We start from the raw sequence: 21,690 nt of genomic DNA, 5'->3' as shown, positions 1-21,690 counted from the left end.
CCCAAAAGGTAACTTTGTTGAGAAGTAATAACTACTGCTACACAGTAAAACCAACTGGTAGCCATGAGCCTTTTCTCCGTGATGTGAAGACATTCTATTTTTATTTATAAATTCGTATTATTTCACATGGGGAGGTGTGGGAAGATAAAAGGCTAGCTTGCTTGCTGTTTTTAGCCAGCTAGCTAGCAAGCTGCTAGCGGAGTAACCTGCAGCCTACTGGCAGGCACAAAATTAGGTAATGTAAATCAAACTAAACTATCATTACATGCAGGCCTAGCTATTATTTAAATATGCAGTTGGTTTTCTTTCAAATTAGCTCACAGTGGTGATGTTTTCAACGTGATTATTCTTAGCCTACCTCAAATGGGAAGACAACAACAGAAAAATCTCTGCTATCACCCCCTTGTGAGCATTGCTATTTGTCTAGAAATGCATGGACCGGCGAGGTATCATGTTACCAAAAGGTGTTGCAAGCCTTAAGGCTGCAAGCCGTGAGGCTGCTGGTTTGTTTGGTGGCCATAACACCTTTCGTTTGGTTTTGAATCTTTAGTTTAGGCATGCCTGTTTGTAGTTTTCCTTTTTGTATATATTTGTTTTCGTCGCCATCTTGGACTGGCCGACCAAGAGATAATGACGGAGCTGGCCCTGAACTTGGTAAGTTGCTATCTCCTGGGCACATGTGCATCCAACACGGTCCTCAAATGCTGATTTCTCACATAAATTTCTCACACACATTAATTTAGGTTACAGACCATGTAACTAGGCCTAGGACCCCTAGACAAAGTGAGTGCAACAATATCCATGGACTAGTAACACTGGAGTTTCTGGAAAACCTGGGAATTTTGGGAAAGTTACAAGAATTCTGCAACCTTAAACATGCATAGTTGCACACAGGAACTCCACACTGCTAAACACAGGGAGGGGACCAACTACAGTACAGTAGGGTCTGAAATCCCATTCTCCTAAACCAGGGATGGGCAGTTTTGATGTGGGTGAGGCCCACAAAAAATCGGAACTCATCATGAGGGGCCGCAGTGGCTCGCGGGTCTGCGTACTCACATCCATACCCACACATACAGACAGAGCCGGCCCTAGCCTTTTGGGTGCCCTAAGCGAACCTAGTGGGCAAAACATGTTAGCGGCCCCCCTCTTGACAGTGGAGAGAAAAACTATACGTTTTAGAGTTAATTTCCTGCAATTGTACACATTTTTCCATAGGGTGGAGAGAAATCTTTACAGTTTTTAATATGATATCTGAGCATGAGTGTCTTACAAAATCAATGGGGGGCCCCCGGTCAGGGTAGCTGGCCGCTAGACTAACTTACTAATCTACATTTCTTTAACTGACATGGGCTAATATAGTGACCGTCAGTGACTGACATAACAAGAGAACATTTTTCAAATTGCACCTTGCGTATTCTACTATTCTAACTCTGACTGAGTTCCTTTTTTTTCCTTAACATTATTTGGGAAATTGAGCCGCAAGCTAAAGTAAAGGATGAATACACACATTTACTGGCCTCTTTGTTTCCTCAAAAAGCCTGTATACACACACCTCTGAAAAACAGAGAGAGCGAGAGAGAGAGAGAGAGAGAGAGAGAGAGAGAGAGAGAGAGAGAGAGAGAGAGAGAGAGAGAGAGAGAGAGAGAGAAAGAGAAAGAGAGAGAAAGATAGCAAGAGAGAGAGCGAGAGAAAGATAGCAAGAGAGAGAGAGAGAGAAAGATAGCAAGAGAGAGAGAGAGAGAGAGAGAGAGAGAGTGATAGAAGGGGGAGGAGGGTGTGGATTGGGATGCCTCTGAAGAAATGAGCAATGATGAGATTTGAGCATGTCTACTTCTCCTTCCCTCTTCACTGTAACATGCCCTTCATTACAGAAGCTTATTCCACTCAGAGAGAGAGGGATATATAGAGAGAGAAGAGAGGGAGCGAGAGAGAGAGAGAGAGAGAGAGAGAGAGAGAGAGAGAGAGAGAGAGAGAGAGAGAGAGAGAGAGAGAGAGAGAGCGGGGAGGACTGACATTACAATCTTCTTTATAATGGCATAATTACTCATTAATTAGGCATAAGAGTGGAGGGTGTTTAATGAAGAGATGTATACAGGACTATAACAAGATGACTGTGCCTCTGGAGAGACAGAAAACACTAAAGCCTGGCTAAAGAGAAGAGGAAAGAGAAGAAAAGCGCAACACAGATTGAGTTCCTGTAGTGGCCCGCAGTAGGAGGAATACATTACAAGCCTGAATTAAGTTTCCCTGACAGCCGACAATGCAATGCTGTCTACCTCAGTGGTTCCAAACCTTTTTTGGTTACTGTACCACCAACTGAACCCCTGAAGTACCCCCTCATGTGCATTTTACCAGTAGGGCTATGTTTTCATGAGTCTTGGATAGGCCAAGTACCCCCAGGGGGCATAGTACCCCTGGTTGGGAATCACTGGTCTACCTCACACTAGACATACAGGGTGTTTATGTGTGTGTGTGTGTGTGTGTGTGTGTGTGTGTGTGTGTGTGTGTGTGTGTGTGTGTGTGTGTGTGTGTGTGTGTGTGTGGACATGGCCTGCGCTAATGTGGGCTCATTCAGAGAGGTTAATAACACACTAATATGACACAGGCATCTGAAGGGACAGCAAGCCAGGGGTCCTTAGCTTAAACCCCTGACCTCTAGCCCTGCCAGGGACGGCCACATTAAACTGTCATGGCAGTTTGGTCATTTTCTCATCACGGGACATCATTCCAACACACACACACACACACACACACACACACACCTATTCCACAAACACCCTTATCAGAGAAAGGCTGCACCTTCACTCATCAACTGCGTGATGGTGGAATTATGGAGGAATTATGGCAATGTGAATAAAGTTCCTAATAACAGCCTGTGTAGATTATGTGGCAGGACCACTGTTAATTTGTGACTGTGACCTTAGGCCTCAGTGACTGTATTTCCATTAGACATTCACCTTCTTTGTCAGAGGCTTTAATTTAGCTTCATTTCAGTGGTTGAAATACTAAACATGAACACCAGGGGTGTATATCTCGAAAGCCCAGGGCCAGTATCCACAAAGCTTCTCAGAGTAGGAGTGCTGATCTAGGATCAGGTCCCCCCCCCCAATAACAATCAATGATTATAACAGTGCATAACAGTTCATAACAAGCTTATATAGTCACTATGTCTCTCACCTTCCACTGATGGTGATCTCATTTACACCGTAGTAGCGGTGGCGTTGGGGCACCCCTGTATTTTGCGTGTGGTACTGTCCGCTCAGGTGGATCCTGACCTGGGTGGCCTGAACCATCTGCTGCAGGACGGGGGTGTTGTAGAAGTCGTTGTAGCCTGGGCGCAGGTTGGGCTCTGGAGTCAACATACTGAAGGTGATGTTACCTTGGGAGTATGGGACATCACTGAAACAGAGAGGACAAAGTCAACAACAGCAGAAAGAAAACTTTGAGGAATTCCCACTGTTAGTGTGTGTGTCCACCAAGTCTTTTTTATAAGTATGTGTGTGTGTGTGTGTGTGTGTGTGTGTGTGTGTGTGTGTGTGTGTGTGTGTGTGTGTGTGTTGAGCGATTAGTGCTTTTTGAGGTAGGTTCGGTTTCGGTTAGATTATTCAAAAATAATCACGTTTTCGATTTTGGTTCTGATTATTTGTGTTGAATGCTGTAACAACACAGAATAAAACAATTTATAAAAGTCCCATGATGGTAGTGACTGCCCATTACTGATTATCACTTATTAACCATTATTTATTCATATTACTTTACTATAATAAAATATTTCAATTCATGCGTATATTACATTTGTTTTATTTGTTGACATTATTACTTCATTCCAAGTCATCATCTCATCTCTATAGAGCTTCTGCCTAGGCTGTCTTAGGACCGTGCATCCTTCTACCTCTTCCCTAGCAGGCATAACATAAACACAGACTGGACAAGTACATAGGCAATGGTCATTGTAGTTAATTACCACGTTTTATGCACTAAACTATGTCGAATATTGGCCTGTTGGAAACTACAACTGCCTACCACATCGCACAGTTCAGGCTGGATCTGATTTATCTCTAGAGAAACTAGCTCACAGCAACAAAAAAAACGTTGTTTTCAGTTAACCACTCAGCACGAGTGTGTGTGTGTGTGCATGTATGTGTGTATGTACAGTATGAGGGCATGTGTTAGAGGACAGTCTCAGTAACTTGTGATTTTTAATCCGACAAGGGACAACAGGTGCTGCTCCTATTGCATTATTCACTGAACACACCCAGTCTCTCTTCCCTTCTGTCACCTAGCGTACCCAGTCTATCTTACCTTCTGTCACCTAGTGTACCCAGTCTCTCTTCCCTTCTGTCACCTAGCGTACCCAGTCTATCTTACCTTCTGTCACCTAGTGTACCCAGTCTCTCTAACCTTCTATTACCTAGCGTACCCAGTCTCTCTTACCTTCTGTCACCTAGCGTACCCAGTCTCTCTTACCTTCTGTCACCTAGCGTACCCAGTCTCTCTTACATTCTGTCACCTAGCGTACCCAGTCTCTCTTCCCTTCTGTCACCTAGCGTACCCAGTCTATCTTACCTTCTGTCACCTAGCGTACCCAGTCTCTCTTTACCTTCTGTCACCTAGCGTACCCAGTCTCTCTTACCTTCTGTCACCTAGCGTACCCAGTCTCTCTTCCCTTCTGTCACCTAGCGTACCCGGTCTCTCTTTACCTTCTGTCACCTAGCGTACACAGTCTCTCTTACCCTTTGTCACCTAGCGTACCCAGTCTCTCTTACCTTCGGTCAGCTAGCATACCCAGTCTCCCTTCCCTTCTGTCACCTAGCGTACCCAGTCTCTCTTACCTTCTGTCAGCTAGCGTACCCAGTCTCTCTTCCCTTCTGTCACCTAGCGTACCCAGTCTCTCTTACCTTCTGTCAACTAGCGTACCCAGTCTCTCAACCCTTCTGTCACCTAGCGTACCCAGTCTCTCTTTACCTTCTGTCACCTAGCGTACCCAGACTCGCTTTACCTTCTGTCAGCTAGCGTACCCAGTCTCTCTTCCCTTCTGTCACCTAGCGTACCCAGTCACACTTTACCTTCTGTCACCTAACGTACCCAGTCTCTCTTTACCTTCTGTCACCTAGCGTACCCAGTCTCCCCCCCCCTTCTGTCACCTAGAGTACCCAGTCTCTCTTACGTTGTCACCTAGCGTACCCAGTCTCTCCCTCCCTTCTGTCACCTAGCGTACCCAGTCTCTCTTACCTTCTGTCACCTAGCGTACCCAGTCTCTCTTACCTTCTGTCACCTAACGTACTCAGTCTCTCTTCCCTTCTGTCACCTAGCGTACCCAGTCTCTCTTACCTTGTCACCTAGCGTACCCAGTCTCTCCCTCCCTTCTGTCACCTAGCGTACCCAGTCTCTCTTTACCTTCTGTCACCTAGCATACCCAGTCTCTCTTACCTTCTGTCAATTAGTGTACCCAGTCTCTCATCCCTTCTGTCACCTAGTGTACCCAGTCTCTCTTACTTTCTGTCACCCAGCGTACCCAGTCGCTCTTCCCTTCTGTCACCTAGCGTACCCAGTCTCTCTTACCTTGTCAACTAGCGTACCCAGTCTCTCCCTCCCTTCTGTCACCTAGCGTACCCAGTCTCTCTTACCTTCTGTCACCTAGCGTACCCAGTCTCTCTTCCCTTCTGTCACCTAGCGTACCCAGTCTATCTTACCTTCTGTCACCTAGTGTACCCAGTCTCTCTAACCTTCTATCACCTAGCGTACCCAGTCTCTCTTACCTTCTGTCACCTAGCGTACCCAGTCTCTCTTACCTTCTGTCACCTAGCGTACCCAGTCTCTCTTACCTTCTGTCACCTAGCGTACCCAGTCTCTCTTACCTTCTGTCACCTAGCGTACCCAGTCTCTCTTACCTTCTGTCACCTAGCGTACCCAGTCTCTCTTCCCTTCTGTCAGCTAGCCTACCCAGTCTCTCTTACCTTCTGTCACCTTCTGTCACCTAGGCTGTCTTAGGACCGTGCATCCTTCTACCTCTTCCGTAGCAGGCATAACATAAACACAGACTGGACAAGTACATAGGCAATGGTCATTGTAGTTAATTACCACGTTTTATGCACTAAACTATGTCGAATATTGGCCTGTTGGAAACTACAACTGCCTACCACATCGCACAGTTCAGGCTGGATCTGATTTATCTCTAGAGAAACTAGCTCACAGCAACAAAAAAAACGTTGTTTTCAGTTAACCACTCAGCACGAGTGTGTGTGTGTGTGCATGTATGTGTGTATGTACAGTATGAGGGCATGTGTTAGAGGACAGTCTCAGTAACTTGTGATTTTTAATCCGACAAGGGACAACAGGTGCTGCTCCTATTGCATTATTCACTGAACACACCCAGTCTCTCTTCCCTTCTGTCACCTAGCGTACCCAGTCTATCTTACCTTCTGTCACCTAGTGTACCCAGTCTCTCTAACCTTCTATCACCTAGCGTACCCAGTCTCTCTTACCTTCTGTCACCTAGCGTACCCAGTCTCTCTTACCTTCTGTCACCTAGCGTACCCAGTCGCTCTTACATTCTGTCACCTAGCGTACCCAGTCTCTCTTCCCTTCTGTCACCTAGCGTACCCAGTCTATCTTACCTTCTGTCACCTAGCGTACCCAGTCTCTCTTTACCTTCTGTCACCTAGCGTACCCAGTCTCTCTTACCTTCTGTCACCTAGCGTACCCAGTCTCTCTTCCCTTCTGTCACCTAGCGTACCCGGTCTCTCTTTACCTTCTGTCACCTAGCGTACACAGTCTCTCTTACCCTTTGTCACCTAGCGTACCCAGTCTCTCTTACCTTCGGTCAGCTAGCATACCCAGTCTCCCTTCCCTTCTGTCACCTAGCGTACCCAGTCTCTCTTACCTTCTGTCAGCTAGCGTACCCAGTCTCTCTTCCCTTCTGTCACCTAGCGTACCCAGTCTCTCTTACCTTCTGTCAACTAGCGTACCCAGTCTCTCAACCCTTCTGTCACCTAGCGTACCCAGTCTCTCTTTACCTTCTGTCACCTAGCGTACCCAGACTCGCTTTACCTTCTGTCAGCTAGCGTACCCAGTCTCTCTTCCCTTCTGTCACCTAGCGTACCCAGTCACTCTTTACCTTCTGTCACCTAACGTACCCAGTCTCTCTTTACCTTCTGTCACCTAGCGTACCCAGTCTCCCCCCCCCTTCTGTCACCTAGAGTACCCAGTCTCTCTTACGTTGTCACCTAGCGTACCCAGTCTCTCCCTCCCTTCTGTCACCTAGCGTACCCAGTCTCTCTTACCTTCTGTCACCTAGCGTACCCAGTCTCTCTTACCTTCTGTCAGCTAGCATACCCAGTCTCTCTTCCCTTCTGTCACCTAGCGTACCCAGTCTCTCTTACCTTCTGTACCTAGCGTACCCAGTCTCTCTTACCTTCTGTCACATAGCGTACCCAGTCTCTCTTCCCTTCTGTCACCTAGCGTACCCAGTCTCTTTTACCTTCTGTCACCTAGCGTACCCAGTCTCTCTTACCTTCTGTCACCTAACGTACTCAGTCTCTCTTCCCTTCTGTCACCTAGCGTACCCAGTCTCTCTTACCTTGTCACCTAGCGTACCCAGTCTCTCCCTCCCTTCTGTCACCTAGCGTACCCAGTCTCTCTTTACCTTCTGTCACCTAGCATACCCAGTCTCTCTTACCTTCTGTCAATTAGTGTACCCAGTCTCTCATCCCTTCTGTCACCTAGTGTACCCAGTCTCTCTTACTTTCTGTCACCCAGCGTACCCAGTCGCTCTTCCCTTCTGTCACCTAGCGTACCCAGTCTCTCTTACCTTGTCAACTAGCGTACCCAGTCTCTCCCTCCCTTCTGTCACCTAGCGTACCCAGTCTCTCTTACCTTCTGTCACCTAGCGTACCCAGTCTCTCTTCCCTTCTGTCACCTAGCGTACCCAGTCTCTCTTACCTTCTGTCACCTAGCGTACCCAGTCTCTCTTACCTTCTGTCACCTAGCGTACCCAGTCTCTCTTACCTTCTGTCACCTAGCGTACCCAGTCTCTCTTACCTTCTGTCACCTAGCGTACCCAGTCTCTCTTCCCTTCTGTCAGCTAGCATACCCAGTCTCTCTTACCTTCTGTCACCTAGCGAACCCAGTCTATCTTTACCTTCTGTCACCTAGCGTACCCAGTCACTCTTACCTTCTGTCACCTAGCGTACCCAGTCTCTCTTACCTTCTGTCAATTAGTGTACCCAGTCTCTCATCCCTTCTGTCACCTAGCCTACCCAGTCTCTCTTCCCTTCTGTCACCTAGCGTACCCAGACTCTCTTACCTTCTGTCAATTAGTGTACCCAGTCTCTCATCCCTTCTGTCACCTAGTGTACCCAGTCTCTCTTACTTTCTGTCACCCAGCGTACCCAGTCGCTCTTCCCTACTGTCACCTAGCGTACCCAGTCTCTCTTACCTTGTCACCTAGCGTACCCAGTTTCCCCCTCCCTTCTGTCATCTAGCGTACCCAGTCTTTCTTACCTTCTGTCACCTAGCGTACCCAGTCTCTCTTACCTTCTGTCACCTAGCGTACCCAGTCTCTCTTACCTTCTGTCACCTAGCGTACCCAGTCTCTCTTACCTTCTGTCACCTAGCGTACCCAGTCTCTCTTACCTTCTGTCACCTAGCGTACCCAGTCTCTCTTACCTTCTGTCACCTAGCGTTCCCAGTCTCTCCCTCCCTTCTGTCACCTAGCATACCCAGTCTCTCATCCCTTCTGTCATCTAGCGTACCCAGTCTCTTTTACCTTCTGTCAGCTAGCGTACCCAGTCTCTCCTCCCTTCTGTCACCTAGCATACCCAGTCTCTCTTACCTTCTGTCACCTAGCGTTCCCAGTCTCTCTTACCTTCTGTCAGCTAGCATACCCAGTCTCTCTTCCCTTCTGTCACCTAGCGTACCCAGTCTCTCTTGACATTCTGTCACCTAGCGTACCCAGTCTCTCTTACCTTCTGTCAGCTAGCGTACCCAGTCTCTCTACCCCTCTGTCACCTAGCGTACCCAGTCTATCTCTTACCTTCTGTCAGCTAGCGTTTCCAGTCTCTCTACCCTTCTGTCAACTAGCGTACCGTCTCTCTTACCTTCTGTCACCTAGCGTACCCAGTTTCTCTTACCTTCTGTCACCTAGCGTACCCAGTCTCTCCCTCCCTTCTGTCACCTAGCATACCCAGTCTCTCTACCCTTCTGTCTCCTAGCGTACCCAGTCTCTCTTACCTTCTGTCAGCTAGCGTACCCAGTCTCTCTTACCTTCTGTCACCTAGCGTACCCAGTCTCTCTTACCTTCTGTCAGCTAGCGTACCCAGTCTCTCTTCCCTTCTGTAACCTAGCGTACCCATTCTCTCTTTACATTCTGTCACCTAGCGTACCCAGTCTCTCTTTACTTTCTGTCACCTAGCGTATCCAGTCTCTCTTACCTTCTGTCACCTAGCATACCCAGTCTCTCTTCCATTCTGTCACCTAGCGTACCCAGTCTCTCTTTACCTTCTGTCACCTAGCGTACCCAGTCTCGCTTTACCTTCTGTCACCTAGCGTACCCAGTCTCTCTTACCTTCTGTCACCTAGCGTACCCAGTCTCTCTTACCTTCTGTCACCTAGCGTACCGAGTCTCTCTTATCTTCTGTCACCTAGCGTACCCAGTCTCTCTTACCTTCTGTCAGCTAGCGTACCCAGTCTCTCTTCCCTTCTGTCACCTAGCGTACCCAGTCTCTCTTTACCTTCTGTCACCTAGCGTACCCAGACTCTCTTACCTTCTGTCACCTAGCGTACCCAGTCTCTTTTTACCTTCTGTCACCTAGCGTACCCAGTCTCTCTTACCTTCTGTCACCTAGCGTACCCAGTCTCTCTTACCTTCTGTCACCTAGCGTACCCAGTCTCTCTTTACCTTCTGTCACCTAGCGTACCAAGTCTCTCTTTACCTTCTGTCACCTAGCGTACCCAGTCTCTCTTACCTTCTGTCACCTAGCGTGCCCAGTCTCTCTTACCTTCTGTCACCTAGCGCACCCAGTCTCTCTTACCTTCTGTCACCTAGCGTACCCAGTCTCTCTTACCTTCTGTCACCTAGCCTACCCAGTCTCTCTTACCTTCTTTCAGCTAGCATACCCAGTCTCTCTTCCCTTCTGTCAGCTAGCGTACCCAGTCTCTCTTACCTTCTGTCACCTAGCGTACCCAGTCTATCTTACCTTCTGTCACCTAGCGTACTCAGTCTATCTTACCTTCTGTCACCTAGCGCACCCAGTCTCTCTTACCTTCTGTCACCTAGCGTACCCAGTCTCTCTTACCTTCTGTCACCTAGCCTACCCAGTCTCTCTTACCTTCTTTCAGCTAGCATACCCAGTCTCTCTTCCCTTCTGTCAGCTAGCGTACCCAGTCTCTCTTACCTTCTGTCACCTAGCATACCCAGTCTATCTTACCTTCTGTCACCTAGCGTACTCAGTCTATCTTACCTTCTGTCACCTAGCGTACCCATTCTCTCTTACCTTCTGTCACCTAGCGTAGCCAGTCTCTCTTTCCTTCTGTCACCTAGCGTACCCAGTCTCTCTTACCTTCTGGTGTGTGCACCTCTGTTTTTGAGTTTTGAGTGTTTAAATATTGAGACACTTGGTGCTAAGCATCTGCTCTAAACACAATCACCTGAAGACCCCCTCTAGACACACACACACACACACACAAACACACACGCACTCGCACACACCAAGAGTTTGATGCAGAGATCAAAGGCTTTCAAAGACCTCAAAGCTATCTCTAATGTACTAACAGACTGTGTTAGTGTGCCAACCTACAGTGTTGCTGATTTATTTTATCATATTAATCTAAAAACATCAGTTTAATCTTCATTTCTAAGAGGAATCCATGTTTGGCCAATAGGGTGAAAGAGAGACCTTCTGACCTTACTGTGCGTTCACTGCTCTTGTGGGTGTTCCATCACTGTGATTGGTGGACATCAAACACTTACTGATCCTAAAAGTGTGTGTGTGTGTGTGTGTGTGTGTGCGTGCGTGTGATCCTGTGTTTAATCGGAGCCTGGCAAGTGTGTTTTCTATCCCCAGCCAAGCCCCTTCAGTCCCTCTCAACTCCACTCTGCTCAGGCAGATCTGGAATCTGGGAACACACTACCAGGAACACTGCCAAGACCGGCTCCTCTCTCACACACACACACACACACACACACACACACACACACACACACACACACACACACACACACACACACACACTCACTTGCACACACACACTTGCACACACAGACACACACACACAAACAAAGGCATGCACGCACACACACTCTACCTCAAGATCTGCTCTTCAAAGCTCTCAAGCATTATGCTACTATCCCACAAGTCTCTATTCCTATCAAAGATGGAGCCTGTCTCTGGCTGCGCCGACACAGATTAGGACAGGAGGAGTTGAGTGTGTGCGTGCGTGTGTGTCTGTGTGTGTAAAGAAGAGTCTGTTTGATTGCTGTTAGAGAAAGAGAAAGAGAGAAAAGTGTGGGCTTAGTGTTGAGCGGCTCCTTACCTGGGGAACTGTAGACAGTTGACAGAGTCTGGTCTGAGCAGGGGTCCATTGTTCTGCAGACCAAACAGGCTGCAGTCTCTGGCCATGTACTGCCAGTCTAGCCACTCTGTTTCTACACTGCTACTGTTACTGTTACTACTGCTGCTGTTACTGTATCTCCTCTGGATGTGCAGGGCCTCTGGCTGGGGACTGACCAACTGCAGGATCACATAGAACACCTACAACCAGACAGGACACACAGCCATTAATGACACACGTCCACACTGTCGTACAGAGGATGAATAAGAACAACGTTATAGGGTTCTTGCTGGTCTTGTTGGTTGCAGAGAGAGTCGTAGACCAGGAACTAAACCATGGAAGATCTGAAAATAGAAAGATAGTTAGGCCAACTTTAGAGCTGGACGTAATGTTGCTGCCTGCGAATATTCCATTGACTTATTCAGTATAGATTAACTATGTTTCAGTGTTATGACTGAGAATGTCAGTTATGAGATTAAAGGTTATTCTAGTGAATTCAATAATTTATTACAACTTCAGACTTTGCATAACAATGAAAGAAAGGGAGGTAGCTAGCCAAAGCACAACATGGCTAATCATTTCTGTTCTCATTTCCTGTCGTAAGGCATTCTGGTACTTACAGTTTTTAACCAATACAACAGACACATGTGAATAGTTCTCAATCACACGAACTGCATGAAATACAATTAGCCTTGTACATCTGTAGATAATCTCAATGAAAAAAGCACCACCATCAAGCAGCTTAGGGAAGAGATCCTCTGGCTGTTAACTCGGCTGCGAGAAAAGGATAACTTTCTTTCTAAGTACACCGACCTTGCTGTAACCCAGGCAAACCAAATCTCAGTTTTAAATGCCTCCTAGAGCAAAGCTGTCAATGAGTCGGGCACCGTTGATCTGACCAACAGACAGATTTTAAGCGGAACTCTGCGGCCCATGGGAGACTGGACACTCGCAAAGGCGTAGGAGATCGGGGAGGCAGTCTGGCCTCCATTCATCTGTCCGAGAAGATCCGATCCAGCTATCAAACAGCTTTGCCCTGCTTGAGACGGACCTACCAGCCCCGGGAGTCAGTACGGATCCTGGGTGCATACCAACAGCCGGAGGCCGCCCAGTGGCACCCTCCCCCACGGCCACCGCAGTTCAGCAGGTTGCATCCCCATTGGATTCCATCAGGAACACCATCATTGTGGGCAGCTTGATGGTGAGAGATTTTGGCCTGTCTACGATCTGTGGACCGACCAAGGTCCACTGTCACCCAGGAGTCCGTGTCCATGACATCAACTCCCTCCTGCCCACGCTCCTGGCCAACCACTTCAATATTGACACCATCGTCCTTTGTTTTAGGCGATCTGAGGAACTAACGGCGGACTACAAACATTTTTTAAACACCCTCGCTAGCACAGGGAAGATAATAATTATCTCTGACCCCCTCCTGTGCTACCAAAGGGGTTCAGAACATTTCAGCCGACTCTTTGCCCTGAACGAGTACCTGAAGAAACTTTGCAACGACAGGAATGTCTCTTTTTGTGACAACTTGCTGTGGGAGCAACCAGCACTTTTTAATTGAGACGGGATTCACCCTAACCGCAGGGATTCCAGGATTAGTTCCAGCAACATCGCAAACTGTTTTAGAGACTGACGGACAGGGTCTAGTAGTGCTCCAGTTCTCCCTGTCAGAATAAGCAACAGAGGACTTGGAAACCATATCAACTCCTGTAGAAATGGCACTATGGTTATTGTGAGTAACCTAATTTATGTTCCTTTAACTCCGCCTTCTAGTGAGTTTATACAAACTGTTATCTCCTACCATTCTGATAGATTGGAGACTGTCAGAAAACATGGTTGTAATGTTAATTATTTGGTTGTTATTCAATTGGTTACCTCTAGGCAGATGCCCCAGGGGCAGAGTGGCCCACACTCATTGAATATGGCGCTTTTAAATGTTAGAGCAATCACAAGTAAAACCTTTCTCGTGAATGACCTCATTACTGAGCACAAAGTTAATTGCATGTTTCTCACTGAAACATGGCTGTCATCAGACTGTAGTGCTGCTCTTATTGAAGCCCCTAACCCCCCGCATTACAGCCTTTCATACTCTATCAGAAAAGGGAAAAAGGGTGGACAGCCTCTATCTTCACTAATGCTCTCAGCTGTAAAGACATTTTGTTTGGCAACTTTGGGTCTTTTCAGAATCATGCTATACTGTTTAAATGTCAGCCACCAGTGCTGTTCATAACCCTGTATAGGCCACCAAAGCAGTGCCCCGCTTTCTTTACTGATTTATCTGAACTATTGTCTATTGTCCTTGAGAATCATGATAAAATCATTGTGTTGGGCGATTTTAATACTCATGTTGACAAAGAGACTGACTCCAAGGCCATTGAATCTATTAATATTTTTTACTACCTTGTTGCCCATAGCACATGGTAATACTGAATGCATTATTAAGAAATGCTATCTTACCTCTGAAGTTGCTATAGATTTTATTGAGTGTAGGAACAATACTCCACCACATATTCTGCCATCCTCTTGTGATGATTTAGTTGATAACTTTTATAGCAAATTAAGGGCAACCATTGATGCCATAGCTTCAGTAAAGTTGAAAAAGGCCACATCCAAACCAAGAGCCCCTTGGATGAGTTAGGAAACGAATCAATTAAAGAGAAATTGCAGAAAGGCAGAGCAGAAGTGGAGAAAGTCAAAGTTGCAGGTCCATTATGATATTCTGAGAGAGCAACTTGGCATATATAACAAGGCAATTAGAAATGCCAGATGGGCTCATCTTTCTATGTTGATCACTATTAATCTGAATCATTTGAGTGCTCTTCTCGACCATTGATGGTCTGATAAATCCTACCCCCGCAAATCTATGTGAACTTTCCTCCACATATAAATGTGATGAGTTTGCTGCAATTTTCAGAGATAAGATAACCAACATTAGGCTAGGTATCAGTCAAGCAAGACCTGATGAGAAGCTTGATGATATGTGCCCTAGCCTACCACGCAAAGGCACTATGGATTTATCTTCCCTGGTTGACACAGACATGCTCAGGAAAGTGATATCACAACTTAAGCCTTCTACCTGCCTTCTCGATCCTATCCCCACCACATTCTTCAAAACAGTTTTTAATTGCATATCTGAAGAAGTGGCAAGTTATTGTTAATCAGTCCCTGTTCACAGGCACTTTCCCCACTGCACTAAAAACTGCTATGGTGAAACCCCTTCTGAAGAAAAGTAATCTAGATTCTTCAGCTCTTAGCAATATTCGGCCAATCTCCAACCTTCCATTCTTAAGAAAAATTCTGGAAAATTGGTGTTCAAACAGCTAAATTATTTTTTAAGTGTCAACTGTATTTGAGAAAAACTCCAATCTGGTCTTTGTGCCCACCACAGCACAGAGACCGCCTTAGTTAAAGTGGTAAATGATCTTAGAGCCAACACAGATGCCAAACAGCTCCCTGTCCTTGTACTCTTAGATTTAAGTGCTGCATTCAACACTGTTGACCATGATGTCCTTCTGAACAGACTGGAGAGGTGGGTTGGCCCCTCCGGTCCAGTTCTAAATTGGTTTAGGACCTATTTAACCGGTCAAGAGTTTTTTGTCAATCTTGGTGGACATAACTCAGAGAAAATTCTTATCACATGTGGCATTCCAAAAGGTTCGATTTTGGGTCCGGTACTGTTCAGTTTATGTATGTCACCCCTTAGCAGCATAATCAGAAAGCACAGCATTGATTTTCACTGCTACGCAGACAATACACATCTTTACATTTCTGTGTCACCAGAGGATTTTGGCTCCACGGATAAATTAATAGACTGTTTTAGTGATTTAAATACTTGGATGGCTCACAACTTCCTCCAGCTAAATCAAGACAAGACCGAGGTACTTATTGTTGGAGCCAAAGCACAGAGAGAGAATCTAGCCACATATTGTAATTCACAGGCTATAAAGATAAAACACCAGGTAAAAAACCTAGGTGTTATTTTAGATTCTGAACTAAATTTCGAATCACACATTAAGAATGTGACCAAAATAGCTGTGGCCGTTTCTCTCTCAGGCTGATACAGAGAGACTCATCCATGCTTTTATCACAAGCAGGTAGCCTAGCAGTTAAGAGCGTTGGGCCAATAACCGAAAGGTTCTTGGTTCAATTCCCCAAGCTGACTAGGTGAAAAGTCTGCTGATGTGCCCTTGAGCATGTCACTTACCCCTAAGGGTAGGTAAGGGTAGGTAACAACACATCTGCCACACTGATCCTCAACACGGGGGCCCCTCAGGGGTGCGTGCTCAGTCCCCTCCTGTACTCTCTGTTCACCCATGACTGCATGGCCAGGCACGACTCCAACACCATCATTAAGTTTGCCGACGACACAACAGTGGTAGGCCTGATCACCGACAACGATGAGACAGCCTATAGGGAGGAGGTCAGAGATCTGGCCGTGTGGTGCCAGGACAACAACCTCTCCCTCAACGTGACCAAGACAAAGGAGATGATTGTGGACTACAGGAAAAAAAAGAGGACTGAGCACGCCCCCATTCTCATCGACGGGGCTGTAGTGGAACAGGTTGAGAGCTTCAAGTTCCTTGGTGTCCACATCACCAACGAACTATCATGGTCCAAACACACCAAGACAGTCGTGAAGAGGGCACGACAAAGCCTATTCCCCCTCAGGAGACTAAAATGATTTGGCATGGGTCCTCAGATCCTCAAAAAATTCTACAGCTGCACCATCGAGAGCATCCTGACTGGTTGCATCACCGCCTGGTATGGCAACTGCTTGGCCTCTGACCGCAAGGCACTACAGAGGGTAGTGCGTACGGCCCAGTACATCACTGGGGCAAAGCTCCCTGCCATCCAGGACCTCTATACCAGGCGGTGTCAGAGGAAGGCCCTCAAAATTGTCAAAGACTCCAGTCACCCTAGTCATAGACTGTTCTCTCTGCTACCGCACGGCAAGCGGTACCGGAGTGCCAAGTCTAGGTCCAAAAGACTTCTCAACAGCTTCTACCCCCAAGCCATAAGACTCCTGAACAGCTAATCATGGCTACCCGGACTATTTGCACTGCCCCCCCACCCCATCCTTTTTACGCTGCTGCTACTCTGTTAAGTATTTATGCATAGTCACTTTAACTCTACCCACATGTACATATTACCTCAACTAGCCGGTGCCCCCGCACATTGACTATGCAACGGTACCCCCCTGTATATATAGCCTCCCTACTGTCACTTTATTCTATTGTATATATAGCCTCCCTACTGTCACTTTATTTTTTACTTCTGCTCTTTTTTTCTCAACACTTTTTTGTTGTTGTTTTATTCTTACTTTTTTGTTTAAAATAAATGCACTGTTGGTTAAGGGCTGTAAGTAAGCATTTCACTGTAATGTCTGCACCTGTTGTATTCGGCGCATGTGACCAATAAAATTTGATTTGATTTGATTTGATTTAATTGCTCCTGTAAATCACTCTGGATTAGAGTGTCTGCTAAATGATAAAAAAATGCAGGCTTGAATACTGTAATGCTGTCTGGTAAAGCCAGAATGCTGCAGCACGGGTACTGACCAGACGGAAGGAACACATTACACTGGTTTCAAGGACTCCGCACTGGCTGCCAGTAACTTTTATAATTAATTTTAAGATTATTCTATTGGTTTTTAAATCAATTCACGATTGTGCACCTTTTAACTGTCTGAATGCCTAGTACCAAGAGGCATGGAGAGGCAGCCTTTAGTTATTATGCCCCCAGCCTCTGGAATAGCCTGCCAGAGAACCTGATGGGGGCTGAAGCTGTGGACATATTAAAAATAGATCTCAAAACACATCTTTTTAGCTTTGCTTTTCCTCAGAGGGCTTTTAGTTGCTCAGTTTTTTATCATATGTTTGTTGTGTAGTAAATATTTTAGCTTTTATTTTCATAGTTTTTTCCTGTAAAGCACATTGTGTTTCACTCCATGTTTGAAATGTGCTAATAAATAAAGCTGGATTTGATTTGTGTGTGTGTGTGAATGTGTGTGTGTGTGTGTGTGTGTGTGTGTGTGTGTGTGTGTGTGTGTGTGTGTGTGTGTGTGTGTGTGTGTGTGTGTGTACGGTACATGGCTGTGAGTGTGTGTGCCAGTCAGTCACACAGGGAGAGAATAAACAGCCCTGGGTTGTCTACTATCACCACAACAACAGTCTGGACTGGGACACTGACACACACAGCATGGAGTCTACTGAGCACTGCTGCAATGCTTTATTCTCACACACACAGATGCATGCTTACTCACGCACGTGCACACACGTGCACACACACAGATTTAAGCGCACACACAGAAGAACGCACACACACACACACACTCTTCAGAGAGGAAAGGGCAGTATTTTATCTGGGGACTTGAGCTGAGAAGCCGTGTCGGAAAAGCCCCAAATCCAACACACTCACACACACACACACACACACACACACACACACACACACACACACACACACACACACACATACACACACACACACACACACACACTCCCCCATACCCCCTCCCCCTTCTCCCTCTCTCTCTCTGTAAAGAGCTTGGTTGTGTTTGACACACAGAGGGAGATGGAGCCTCTGTCTCAGCTTTCCTGAAGCTCACCCCACAAACACACACACCACAGGTGCAGGGAGACAGATAGCCTTCTGTACTGTCCTACCCTCACAGCTCTATGTAACACACAAACACAGCCGGCAACATTTTAATTTACCGGACCCATATACAGTGGGGGAAAAAAGTATTTAGTCAGCCACCAATTGTGCAAGTTCTCCCACTTAAAAAGAGGAGAGAGGCCTGTAATTTTCATCATAGGTACACGTCAACTATGACAGACAAAATGAGAAAAAGAAATCCAGAAAATCACATTGTAGGATTTTTTATGAATTTATTTGCAAATTATGGTGGAAAATAAGTATTTGGTCAATAACAAAAGTTTCTCAATACTTTGTTATATACCCTTTGTTGGCAATGACACAGGTCAAACGTTTTCTGTAAGTCTTCACAAGGTTTTCACACACTGTTGCTGGTATTTTGGCCCATTCCTCCATGCAGATCTCCTCTAGAGCAGTGATGTTTTGGGGCTGTCGCTGGGCAACATGGACTTTCAACTCCCTCCAAAGATTTTCTATGGGGTTGAGATCTGGAGACTGGCTAGGCCACTCCAGGACCTTGAAATGCTTCTTACGAAGCCACTCCTTCGTTACCCGGGCGGTGTGTTTGGGATCATTGTCATGCTGAAAGACCCAGCCACGTTTCATCTTCAATGCCCTTGCTGATGGAAGGAGGTTTTCACTCAAAATCTCACGATACATGGCCCCATTCAATCTTTCCTTTACACGGATCAGTCGTCCTGGTCCCTTTGCAGAAAAACAGCCCCAAAGCTTGATGTTTCCACCCCCATGCTTCACAGTAGGTATGATGTTCTTTGGATGCAACTCAGCATTCTTTGTCCTCCAAACACGAAGAGTTGAGTTTTTACCAAAAAGTTCTATTTTGGTTTCATCTGACCATATGACATTCTCCCAATCCTCTTCTGGATCATCCAAATGCACTCTAGCAAACTTCAGACGGGCCTGGACATGTACTGGCTTAAGCAGGGGGACACGTCTGGCACTGCAGGATTTGAGTCCCTGGCGGCGTAGTGTGTTACTGATGGTAGGCTTTGTTACTTTGGTCCCAGCTCTCTGCAGGTCATTCACTAGGTCCCCCCGTGTGGTTCACCGTTCTTGTGATCATTTTGACCCCACGGGGTGAGATCTCCCAGATCGAGGGAGATAATCAGTGGTCTTGTATGTCTTCCATTTCCTAATAATTGCTCCCACAGTTGCTTTCTTCAAACCAAGCTGCTTACCTATTGCAGATTCAGTCTTCCCAGCCTGGTGCAGGTCTACCATTTTGTTTCTGGTGTCCTTTGACAGCTCTTTGGTCTTGGCCATAGTGGAGTTTGGGGTGTGACTGTTTGAGGTTGTGGACAGGTGTCTTTTATACTGATAACAAGTTCAAACAGGTGCCATTAATACAGGTAACGAGTGGAGGACAGAGGAGCCTCTTAAAGGAGAAGTTACAGGTCTGTGAGAGCCAGAAATCTTGCTTGTTTGTAGGTGACCAAATACTTATTTTCCACCATAATTTGCAAATAAATTCATAAAAAATCCTACAATGTGATTTTCTGTCAATTTGTCTGTCATAGTTGACGTGTACCTATGATGAAAATTACAGGCCTCTCTCATCTTTTTAAGTGGGAGAACTTGCACAATTGGTGGCTGACTAAATACTTTTTTTCCCGTAACCTGATTAGGGCGTCCACCCAGGGTGCTCAGAATGACAGAAATCACATTTAGATTATGTTAATTCATATTAACAGAACATGCAACTCGAGGATACCGAATTCCGATGCGCATTTCGAAGATGTTAGAATAACTGTCCACATTTACTTTTCCTCAGCCAACAAGTAACGAACAGCAAAATCACTAGCCTATGTCAATCTACTATTCCCCATAGTAGAAAAGCTTACCTATTCTATTGGTCAGCTTGTCGTTCTGTGCGAGAAAGAAATTGCCTATTGCAAACAGACTCTGGGAAACTTGTGTGACGATAGATCCCAAATTCATACAACCAGTAGGCTACATCAACAAAACTTTAAAAAACAATGAGGCTGATGCAACATACCAGTGTTTAGCTTAAAATGTTGATAAACTAGTATTTCTTCACATTATAAGCGCAGCAATGCGCATAAGGCAGTAGGCTACGCACAAATGTTCGTTCTGTAATGAAATTAGTGGGTAAACATCGTTGCCAAAAGCACACTGCACAAGCGGTTTCATGTGACAGAGATGAAATTATCCATTCAAAATTTAGAAAGAGGGAGATGCAACAACTAGCATGGGTTGCTAATATTACTAGGATTGAAGTTTGGCTACTGGACAGTAAAATAAAGTTGATTTGAAAACCAATAGAACATGAGAGAAATAGGCTACTGGTTTCAATGGCATATGGAAGTCTTTATAAAATATGTTTTTACTTTGAAGCAAGGTAAGACATGCCTCATAATATGAAGTAAAACGTTCAGGTTTCAAACAATGCAGTATATGTTTTCAAAATGCATACTGCCTCCAGCTAATTGCAAAGTGGTGTGTGACATGCTGAAGCCTGCCTACCATTGCCTATGCACTTGAATGGGAGGCGGGCTTCAATTACCAGATGAGAAATAAAAATAGTAGATATTTTTAATCGTGGCCATCAAAACTGTTTTTAACGCGCGATTGCATTTAGAATTGTTGCGCACTGATTGGGCTTATAAAAGCATGTTTCACTCCAGCAGCAACGAATGAGCTGTGTGAGGAGCTGTAGTCTGACAGTATAACCGCTCAAATATAGGCTCTGTATCTTTATGCTGTGCGCGTGTGATAAATAAGATAGGCTACATAATAACTACTAACGAACACACACAAGCCAATTTAATTCCACTAAATTATGCTAATTACCCTATAGACCCATAAGCATGACCAGTCAAATGTATTTACATCGACTGGTATTTCCATCAAGGAATAGGTTAAAAAGCATTATTTTGCAATGGGATTTATTTTTCTTCTCCCGGACAATTAGCCACTGGCAATTTTATTTATCAGCTTTTTTGGGAGGGCAAAAGCCGGCTATTACGACTAATGTAAACCTCTACCTAACACTCAAACACAGCTCTACCTAACACTCAAACACAGCTCTACCTAACACACAAACACAGCTCTACCTAACACTCAAACACAGCTCTACCTAACACACAAACACAGCTCTACCTAACACTCAAACACAGCTCTACCTAACACTCAAACACAGCTCTACCTAAGACACATATACAGCTCTACCTAACACTCAAACACAGCTCTACCTAACACTCAAACACAGCTCTACCTAACACTCAAACACAGCTCTACCTAACACACAAACACAGCTCTACCTAACACTCAAACACAGCTCTACCTAACACTCAAACACAGCTATACCTAAGACACATATACAGCTCTACCTAACACTCAAACACAGCTCTACCTAACACTCAAACACAGCTCTACCTAACACACATATACAGCTCTACCTAACACTCAAACACGGCTCTACCTAACACACAA

General features: G+C 45.7%; 1 protein-coding gene across 1 annotated transcript in view; it reads right to left on the bottom strand.

Moving 5' to 3' along the window:
* Positions 1–21,690, bottom strand: part of ush2a (Usher syndrome 2A (autosomal recessive, mild)) — a gene marked incomplete at both ends in the record, with an annotated part of 418,741 nt that overhangs the window by 307,837 nt on the left and 89,214 nt on the right. Inside the window, 2 exon segments of the mRNA XM_084181556.1 lie at positions 3,181–3,402; positions 11,536–11,753. Of these exon segments, the coding sequence (XP_084037682.1) occupies positions 3,181–3,402; positions 11,536–11,753 (440 nt within the window).

Source organism: Coregonus lavaretus (genome assembly GCF_964263955.1).
Source record: "Coregonus lavaretus genome assembly, chromosome: 18".
NCBI classification, from domain to species: Eukaryota; Metazoa; Chordata; class Actinopteri; order Salmoniformes; family Salmonidae; genus Coregonus; species Coregonus lavaretus.
This window is presented reverse-complemented; position numbering and strand designations above follow the sequence as displayed.